Below are 10754 nucleotides of genomic sequence, written 5' to 3' on the forward strand. Positions count from 1 at the left end.
TATTTCAAAAGCACACCAACTAAACAGTTGCACACCAACTAAACAGTTGTTTATTTAGGCTCTGATGAATTTACTTTTATGTGGGATAACAGAGAGGGCACAATATGAAGAAGTAGCGATAGCCAGCATCACAAAAGGCTAAGATAAATATTAGTTTTAACATGGATCAATGAAAATGTATAAACATGATCTGGAAAGGATCTCCATTTGATTTTTTTCCTTCAACAGCTATTTATTTTTCAGCTGCAGAATACTAATGTATTCCAGATGGTACTGATGCTTTTGGTTGTGGCATTTCATTAACACAAACAAACAAACAAAATTCCACCCACAAGGTGGAATTAGCCTTGTACCAAATTTTAGAGAAACATGAAAGAAACATGTTGTTGAAGTGCTTGCTGTGCTGCATATCCCCCAACACGTTTTGAATTTTAAAGGATGAAAATATAAGTGATGTGAATCTGTAAATCTTTCCATCCTCACGAGGATATTCAAAGCTGCGTGGGAATTTGCCCAACCAGTCTACATGCATTTTATGGACTTTGAGAAATCAAGTGACAGCATCCCTCGGGATGTCGTTTGAGGGGTGCTTTGGGAGTATGTGGTATTAGCCTATTATTATGGGCTATTCGGCCTGCCAAGTGTGCTAAGAGCTTGGTTTGTGTTACCCACGGTAAATCAGACTGGATCCTGAGCTGGACTCTACCAAGGTTGCCCTTTGTTAAAGAGTCTATTCATAACTTTCATGGACAAAATTTCCTGGCACAGCCAAGGGGTGAAGGGTTTTGAGATTAGTGGTATCAGGATCTGCTGTTGTAGATGATGTGGCAATATTGGCTTCACTGAATGATGACCTCCAACTTTCACTCTTGTAAGAAGTGTGTGAAGTGGACAGGATGAGAATCTACATGGCCGGACTCAGCTGGAAGACTTAGGTATCACAGAGTGAGCAGAGAGTAGACTGGGAGACTAACAGATGGATTCAGGTGGTACTGGTAGTGATGCAGATAGAATAGAATAGAATAGAATAGAATAGAATAGAATGCCTTTATTGTCACTATAGTTGTACAATGAGATACAGAATGCTGTACTGCTATACTGGCCTGCCATAGTGACCATACCTTCATTTATTGTCACAAGCTGTGCCCAAAAGAATAAGATTGTGGATACAAGTTTGAGGAATTAGGTTCCTCTGAACTGTGGCTTGTCTCCCTATAGATGAGGAGCTTGGCCATTCAGGAGGAGATAAGAGAAGAGCCTCTACTCATCCACAACATGAGCCAGATGAGGTTGTTTGGGAATCTGACAAGATTGTCTCATGGACGCCTCCTAGGTGAGGTGTTTTTGCTCCTGATGGAGACCCAGGATATGTTGGAGAGATGTTGTTTCTGGGCTGGCTTTGTAACAACTCAGTGTCCCTATAAGTGCTTAAAGAGTTGGCTGGAGAGCCTCTGGGCACCTTGTACCTCATGCTCCTGGTACCCCAAGACAGATAAGCAGCACAAAATGGATGGATAGATAGATGGATGGATGGATGGATGGTTGGCTAATGACAGCAAATGGCTCCAGAAAAGATGCTCTATAATTTCATTATGCTTTCATAATGACAAAGACTCTTGAATCTCATTTCAGGGTTCACAGAGCAACTTTCAATGACCACAAAAATTGTCTTCAGCCTTTTTTTCTTAAAAACCAAAAAAAAAAAAAAAAAAAAAACAGTGAAAGGAGAACCCATCAGACAATGCATCTCTAATAAAATAAAAGTCTCCATTATGAATTGAGTGGGGATTTGGAAAAACTAATCCATTTCCTGAATGGCACCAACAAAGTCTCAGCTAGTAATGGCAATACAATTTTAAAAGAGTTTTGAGGATCACTGTTTGGTCCCATAGTGAGCAAACATTTTCTTTTTACCATGCTGGCGCAGACTGAAATGTAAACAGCTACTGAAAAGACAGCCATAAAGTGAATCCTACAGATTACAGTGATTGTTTTATTCTGGTGTCACAAAAATACCCTGGCTTTTCTTTAGCCACATCAACACTTGTGTGTAAAACTAATGATGGCTTCGTCAGCCTCAGCTGTACTCTGAATTTCTTAATATTTAACTTGCTAAGAGTGATAACTAGGATGTTGGACATAATAAAATTGCTTTAAATTTGTGAATGTGTTGTTTCTTTCTCATGCGTTTCCTTTGCTGCAGACCTAGAATGGTGGCCTGATGTTCAAGATAAGCCCTTTCTCATCAAACAAAACACAACTTCAATTTGTTTCTTAAAACCTATTAAACAGACTTCACAGCCAAACACACATAGCCAAATGATTTAAGCAAACTTGCCTTTATTCTGCTGCTGTAACACAGTCATTTCCCTTGTGGGACCAGTTAAGAATACATCCATCTTTCCCTCTATCCCAATTGTACAATATGTGATCTATTAAATGTGATGAAAACATTTAGGAATGTCAGTTCTGATTCCTGCATGCTGCTCAGTTTAAGGGTAAAGCAGTACTGGAAGACCAAAAGTGTCCTGGTGAACAAGGGCAGAATGGTGAAAGAAATCTGAAATCAATGCTTTGCATGACTGAATGAGAAAATGTAAATGTGTGAGTGGTGAAAATATTTAAGTGTTGTGTCTACTCTCTGCACTGCACTGCTGGTTGAGTGAAACAATGATGTCAGGTCTAGAGAATCCACAGCTGCAGCCCAGCAGGGCCTGATATGACCTAGCCAAACTACTGAGAGGAATAAAGTAGGAAAAAGCAGGAACCATGTTCACGTAAAGCCTCTCACTCGTATTGGCTGTTCTCATTCAGGTGTCAAGTCGCCTATACACTGATAAATCTAATCTCCAAAAGACAAATTATATTCACTGACTCCAAATGTCACATGCCCAACATTTTGGGCATGTGACATTATAGGATCAAGTTAATAAGGCCCCAGTTACCTAAGGCCGAGAGGTAGGTCAGTGACCACTTAGCAACCACTGGTCGCTAGGGAAAAATTCGAAAAATGTCCCAGACCAGCTGGCAAAAACCTCATTGCGACTGCTTTGGTCCCTTCCTATGGTCTCCAAACAGTAGTGAAACTGTGAGAAGAAACCAGAAATGGGAGAGCATCCGTCTTCACAGTAAAAGCTCTGCCTCTTCGCTGCAGCAAACACATTTCTTTGAAGCCATATCCTTCTTTTCCAGTCAGTGTTTCACTACTGCTTGACTGTGTTTGCAGCCAAGTTGGTGTTTTCCACAGAAACTTCAGGTAACTGTGCCAATCTGCTAGTGACCAAAGCAATCACCAGAATGTTTTTGGTGCAGCACCCTCTTTGCAACCAATTTCACCAAGCAACTGGCAGAATGGGCTTTAATCCATCATGGATTGGCCTCACCAGAGACCCAGAACTCTGAACATTATTAACAATGTGGGATCACGTTGACATAGAACAGACCAAAAGGGAGCAAACATCTAAAGAAGGGCGTTTAATGTCCTTCAAGAAACTATTCCTGACGACTACTTAAAGAAATTACAAGAAAGCTTGCTTGTTAGAGTTCAGGCTATGCTTAAAAATAATATTCCCTTTCAAGCTTGGTAGAATTATACAAAATCTGTTTTTGCCTTATGCCTGTATTTCTCTGTATGTTTGCATGTTTCAACAACTCTGCATCTATTTCCCATTTTTCAAGTAAAATATGAAGAAATGAGGGATACTGCACAGAACTGTATTGTTTTTCTGAAGTTTGTTGAATTGGGAACAATAAAGAATGACACGTCCACGTGTAGAGAGCCTACTGCAGCAGCTTATTATAACGGCTTGGATTTGGGCTTCCTGAATTTGAGCCACATATATTTTATAGATTTGTTCTAAGAGAACGCTCTTGTGTTTTGAACTCTTTGGCATACTTAGGGGACTTATTACTTCCTCCTTTCAGCAGAGCAAGAACATGCCCCTTATTTATTATTTATGGGTTACTTCTGCAGCACTTCCTCGCAGCTAAAGCCTAAACTCTAAAATGTGGTCACTGAAAATCACTAAGAGGTTCTTTTATAGCAGGCTGAATTATATTGATGCTTTATAATCGCTCTATTTAGTTCCATGTTCACTAAAATGTCAATTGTAGTCTGTGACTTTAACAGACACTCACATAAACAAAATGCTTCAGTAATATGTGGCAAAGTTTGCTTCCTGTTTATGAAACTCATCAGAGGGCAATCTAAAGACACTTCCTGGGGAAGCAGCCTCCCTTTGCTTCTCTGTTCTATGTAAATTTAACCTCTTTACATTGAAGAGCTACTATTTTGTAGCTGTGTGTGGTAGTGAATGCTGACAGGTGGCACGAAGTAAAAGCTCTGTATCGTGAGTATTTGCAGGGGAGATTTTGACTTTGACATTTCAGTGTCCCAGTACAGCTAGTTTTCAGAAAGTAAAACTAAATCTATGACTTGTCAACTAGATCCATCACTGTGGAAATGTGTGTTACCATGTGGCAGTGTGATGCTGGCTCCGTCAAGGATCGCCTGAGCCAGCAGGTGGTCATTGCTCTCAAAGGCGCTGGCCGCAGCCCGCAGCGCATCCCAGATCTCCTTCCGGCCTTCGAAAGCTGGCGCCGTATCCCAGAACTCATCTCTTTTGCTGCGCAGCTGGCCTTCAGTCATCGGGTAGTCGCTTTTCCATTTAGGCCGCTCTCTCTTCAGGGGCTGGTTACGCCCTAGAGCCACTGGGAGCGGCAAAGAGAGGGAGAGGAAAGGGGGGATTTAGAGAGAAAATGCAACTAATAAAAACAGGAAGACTGACGCAGGCTGAAAATTGAGGAACCAAACAGAAATATTGAAAAAGACTTTCATAAAAGTGAGGGAGGGAAAGAGGAATCAAAGGTGTGAACCCAAATGGGAATAAATGGAGGAAGCAACAAAGAGAAGAAGGAGTAAAGGGGAAATACCAAGAAAAAGAAAGAATAAAAACAAAAGCAATTTGGATGTAGGGAAGAGAAAGTAGACAGATGTGGAATGCAAGATGAGAAAAGATGGGAAATCCACATAAGATAAAAATGAGAAGTAGAGATTATGAGTAAGGAGGAAGCAGGCATAACAAAAGTTAGGATTCACTGGAAACAAAACAAGAATTTCAGCTTTGCTCATAAACACAAGTACGATTCAATTGTCAATTAAAAATGGGCCTACAGTGTAATATAAGGTCTAAATGAAGCATTTAGACAAACTGAAGCTAAAAATGTATTGGTACTAAACCCAATTAAATGATTAGCATCTAACAGCTCTCTGGCTGCAGCGTGAAGGCAGGTGAATAATACCATCTGGATCACCGCCAAAGGGGCCGACACACAGGACAGCGTGTATGTTTGAAAACACAACACAGACACGGAGGTGCGAGCAAGCTGATGGATCAAGGTGTTGAGTTACACCTGCTGGTATACACGTACCCTGATGATCATATGGCACAGTCGAATAACACCAACCTTCAACTGACTTTAGTAAGACAAGCCTCTAGCCGTGTTACTTTTAATACTTGCTTGAACTTGCTGAAAAGACTCTTCCCGTTTGAAATAGCTCATTAGACAGGTTACAGTACACAGCGTTTAGTAGGTTAAGGGGGACCTAGTTGGACAGGTTTAGCCTTTGATATTTCAGGGAGGAGGAAAACAATGCGGTAGAAGTACAGTAAACAGATAGCAACACAGATAAACATACATTAAAGTCCCTCTCCTGGTGCTGACCTTCAACTCTTCTCAAATACTGAAAACCACTTCCCAGTGCCAATGACATCCATACATAGGTGTTCAACTAGAAAATCATTCCGAAGAATAATGAACTGCACAAGGTTTAATACATGTTGATGTATCATAATTGAAATGTATTTTATGGATTGAGCTCAACAGCGTTAGAAACTGTGCCTCAAATTAACTTTTTGACTCACCAGCCAAGAAAACTGGAATACACTAAAAACAAACAGAAAAATCCACCAGCAAAGTGACAGAGCTTTATGCTGAATAAAACTTAAAAGAAGAGCCCAGAGCAAAACTGAAGCCAAATTCTTGAGAATCGATAAACGGTGAGTCAGTTTAAGCCCGATTTCAATAATATCACACATCAAAATTTGCAAATTAATTAACTTACAAATCAATCCTGGATGCTTAACCATTTAATCAACTTAACCCTCTTAAACTGTAGGCTCTTTATCTCAATTATCCACTTCTTCACACGGCCCATAAAGTGCTAATCTTCTGCTCATTGGCTAGTGTTAATGATTACTTACATGGTAAAGGACAGAAGAAAAAATGTCAGGGAGGGAATCAATCAGACAGCAACTGTGTGACGCTTGCTTTATAGTACTACGTTTGTGACCGTTTACCTACGTAGAAGTTATGCAAAGGGGTACACAACCAACACAACAGTACTCCCCCTTCAGTCTTCCAATGACCCAACAGCACATAGATTGGTGTGGAAGATGCTATGAATAGATTAGTTGAAAAGTGAACACTTCTTGTTAATTTTAACATTTAACTTAACTGATCTTTGCTGATCTGTACTGAGAACAGTACAAGAAAGGGCTTTTTGTGACACTGGCCTGTGACGACAGTACACAGCTACATGTAAGTGACGATCTGGAAAGGTGTCTTTAGGCTCTGCGTAATGCGTGATTTAGACTTCTGCGGGAATTCTATGTAGTAACTGGAAACTCCTTTAAACCCTACGCTTCAACCTTCCACGCCATTCAAGTTGCTGTGGGCTGTGATGGGTTGTGTGGAAGGTTATGGTGTATGGTTAAAAGGAGTTTCCAGTTATGTCGTAAGTTACCACATAGATTTCCCACAGAAGTCTAAATCACGCATTAGTTTAACCATGAGCGTGTGTTTATCAAACTCAGAACCAGAATGCATGTAAATTACAAGGGAAAAAAAAGCAACCCACAATTATTTTGGTAGCACAGTGGTACAGCAGTTGACGCCGTTGCCTCACAGCAGAAGTGCTCTGGGTTCAAATGCACTGGCCAACTTCACTTCTAGCTTCCTCAAACAATCCCAAAACATGCATGTTAGGTTAACTCGTGACTCTTAATTGCACATAGGTATCAATGTGAGCATGGATGGCTGTCTGTCAACTGTGATAGTCCTGGAATAGACTGGGAACTTGACCACTGGGTACGATTGATCCACATCTCCTGTGGCCCTGAGCTCGATAAGCGTTCGACATTTATTTGACAAACTGAAACTAACTACATTTGAAGGTTGTTCATTTTGGACCCTGATTAGAAAAGTTATGGTAAGGGGGTAGCATGAGCCTTCAGTGTGACAATGTCAAATGCTTATACCTGATTGCAAATATGGACAGATGGAGATCTGACAGCCTGACAGTCATTCCTGCTTTAAGTCCACTGCCTGAGGCTCATGCTTTGTTGGTGCATTGCAATGCAAATTCTCTGCAGTCAAGTCTACAGCGTTATAAAAAACAGGCATGGACATGCGCTCACAATCTGATGATGAAATTTATGTCACTTGGACCCGAGCAGACACAGAATATATAATCAACAATGTGTTTCTGTTCACCAACTCTAAGAAATTAGCTCCACTTCCTTATGCTTGTTAGATATGAATATTTATCCCAGCTCAGAAAGGGTGTACCGTTTCTGAAAGTAACCCAAGAAGACTGGGTTACTTTTATGTGTTACTTACGTTTATCTGATTTCTGGCTAATAGGTTAACAAAAAAAGATGTATGCAATTCCTGAGAAAATCTTTTCTTTTTTTGTTAAAAGTGGCTTAAGACTCTCTAAGAGCTTAAGTACTATATATTACAATAGTCAGGATTCTTCTTTGGCTCTAGCTATAATTTCTTAGAGGGGCGCCAGACCCAACACAGGTACAAAGCAGCTCCAAGGCGGAAATGCTCAACTATGAAGTTGAATTGCTTATTTTGTTCCTGATTTATCTTTAGAGGAAAATATAACTGCGCCAACTTTCATTGGACAGGCTCTTTAAACAATTTTATGTGATTATACAAAACATTAGCAAAAGTACCAAACAATCAGTAACATCAGGAACATAAAAGCATTTTAGTGCGTCATTTAGTTGTAATCATTTTCCAGCAGTGCATGCCTGAATTCCTGTGGATATGCTCTCATGTTATGAACTTGTCTGCATGACTCTGTCCATATGTCTTCATTAGCCTGCTTTCCACATCGTCTGTAAGCCAATAATTCACGTATATCTTTAAACAGTAACCTACTTGGGTGTCATTCAGTAAGGATTTATGTAGGTCGGTATGCACAACAATTTAACATAAAAATTTCTGCAATGTAAACCTGCCTACGAGATCTGATTTAGTGACAAATAAATGTGCCTATGTTGAACTGAACTGTGTCGTTCCTGCTTGCTTGTCTGCATCCGTTTAACGCTGCAGCGTCTCTTGATCCTCCACATTTTACAGATACCGCTGCTGTTTATACGCAACATCTAGTCAGGGAGGAAGCCTGAGGAACTGGCAAAGACAGAAGCAGAGGCAACGAGGGAATGAATAAAGGAAACCAAGTTTTATCTCAGCATCTCTAAGTGTTCAGTCTCCACCCCGCCCCCCCATGACCAACTGTATTTACCGCTCTGTAATTAAAATAACTCACTGGCTATGAGCAGAACTCATTTTCAGATCAGACAAACCAGGAAACAACACTAAGGAAGTTGTGTAAAACCTCAAACGACAAGAAGGGCCTCTTTTTTCCCCATATCTTTCTTTTTTTTTTAAGATTCACACCATTTAAACGCAATAATTCCCCTTAAACCCCACCCAGAGCTTTTATAGTTGACAAAGCACCCTTCTTTCACGGTGCACCCTACCCATATCACCAATGTAAACTATCTAATAAAGGGAATATGTACTACAGCATGCATTCATACACAGTGTCGCACTCAATTTCTCACTGCTTGAGCTGTCATCCCTACTATGCTTTGCGACTGCATGCAACTCCATTTATTGCTCGGTAAATAAAACTAACCTTTACCCTGCAGTTTTGTCCGATATCTAACTTTTTGCTCACATGATAAGTTTCGCTTTTAGTCATAAAGCTACAGTTTTGACACCTCCTCCACTCTTCCGACCACTTTTCAGGACACAGCATGACCCGACACCTCGTTCACAACGAAAACAATCAATAATAATAATAATAATAATAATAAATATATAAGATAAGATCAGCAGCTGCCATATGTGCACCCCTACTCGAGCTGTCAGTAACTTCAAGTTGTGCAGAGAGTCTGGGCATAATTCAAATCTGAAATCACACTGAATCACGCCTGAGCGCTCCCCTTGCATACCATTGCTGCCTGTGACCCATATTTGTTATGCAGAAAGCTAGCAAGCTAACTAGCTACGTTTTAGCCGGCTAGCTTAGTCAACACCAAAGAACAAAGGGAGGCAGCCTGGCACAGTCAATGTTTCCCACTTTGTAAAGTACAGAGCAGACGAGGCGTCGTTTGCCGTTTTAAGGCCAGGTGCATGGAGGGAGACACCCGGCAGGACTGCTGTCTGTCTTCGGCTCTGTCTGGCTCGGATATTAAAAGGAAGGGAAGAAGACCTCCAGTCAGGACAACATGCAGGGAGCCTGGAGGAAGCCCTTCATAAAAAAAAAAAGGAAAAAAAGAAATGCAAGCTTGTGGCCAATAAAAGACGTCGACAAGCCCCGCAAGTTACCTCCAGTGCCGTCCGAGTTCTCGTTTAAGCTGCCCGAAGAGTCGTGGTGGCTCCCGACACAGCCACCCATGGATGTTTCAGCAGAGCAGCCCGGGCTAGGTAGCTCACCCCCCGGCCCACAGCTACAGCTACATCCACTACCCCTCTCTCGTTTTTCTCTCTCTCTTCCCCCCTCCCCTCCTTTTCTCCCTTCCTCCCTCCTGTCCTCTCCTTCCTCCTCGTTTCCTCCCGTCTTTCCCTTTCTCCTCGCTTCCTCCTTCCCCTCCCCTCCTTCTCTCAGCATAGACTGAGCTCAGCAGGCATTATCTTCTTCGTGTTTTTCGGCGGCGCAAGAAGGTCTGAGAGAGGTTCACATCGGTGCAAGGTGACCGAGGTAGGAATGAAGGAGAGAAAGAGAGGGGCCGAAGGAGGAAGAGACATAGAGAGAGAACAAAGGAGAAGTGCACTGTGCAAAACAAAACAAAAGATAAAGATAATCTTTAGGGTATGAAATGTTTGCTTTGGACCTTCTACTCTAGTGATGTTAATGCATTTTGACACATCTGATGTCATGTTCATGTTCATGTTTGCTGCACAGATGAAGACACATCAAAATGTTCACCCTCTATTATTATTATTTATTATGTTCTCATTCATTCAGCTGGCAGACTGTAGTAGCTGTGCTGCCTATTATGTTCTAATTTCCACTCTATTTAATTTTATTATTCAATTAATTTTTTAGTTTTAATGCACAAAATATTGTTGATTTTGTGTTGCGTGGTTTTTACTCTACTCTGCTCTCCTTCCTGCATGGGAGACTTTCATTAGTGAAACTAGTTTGGTGTTTTAGACACACAGTTTAAATTTATTAAGTTGTACACAAACTGGATTTTACCCTACAGAGCATAATGAAAGCAGTTGCAGTTGCAGTCAGAAGTTTGTATACACTCATCATGGTAATGATGTTTCTTTGATCAATTCTTTTTCCAAATAGGAATTTGGTACAGAAGTACCACAGGAGTAAAGGTGAGGCTTTCAAACCTAACAACACTCTACCAGGTGTCAAGCATGGGGGTGGTAGCATC

At 41.1% G+C, this 10754-nt stretch overlaps 1 protein-coding gene across 1 annotated transcript in view; it reads right to left on the reverse strand.

Moving 5' to 3' along the window:
- ubtd2 (ubiquitin domain containing 2) overlaps positions 1–10048 on the reverse strand; it is a 13829-nt gene extending 3781 nt beyond the window's left edge. The window contains exons 1-2 of the mRNA XM_031739107.2: positions 9691–10048; positions 4474–4710 (exon numbers count right to left, since the gene is read on the reverse strand). Coding sequence (XP_031594967.2) covers positions 4474–4710; positions 9691–9973 — 520 coding nt within the window. The 5' untranslated portion in view covers positions 9974–10048. The remainder of the gene's footprint in view (positions 1–4473; positions 4711–9690) is intronic.
- Positions 10049–10754: the final 706 nt, after the last annotated feature.

Source organism: Oreochromis aureus, linkage group 10 (assembly GCF_013358895.1).
Source record: "Oreochromis aureus strain Israel breed Guangdong linkage group 10, ZZ_aureus, whole genome shotgun sequence".
NCBI classification, from domain to species: Eukaryota; Metazoa; Chordata; class Actinopteri; order Cichliformes; family Cichlidae; genus Oreochromis; species Oreochromis aureus.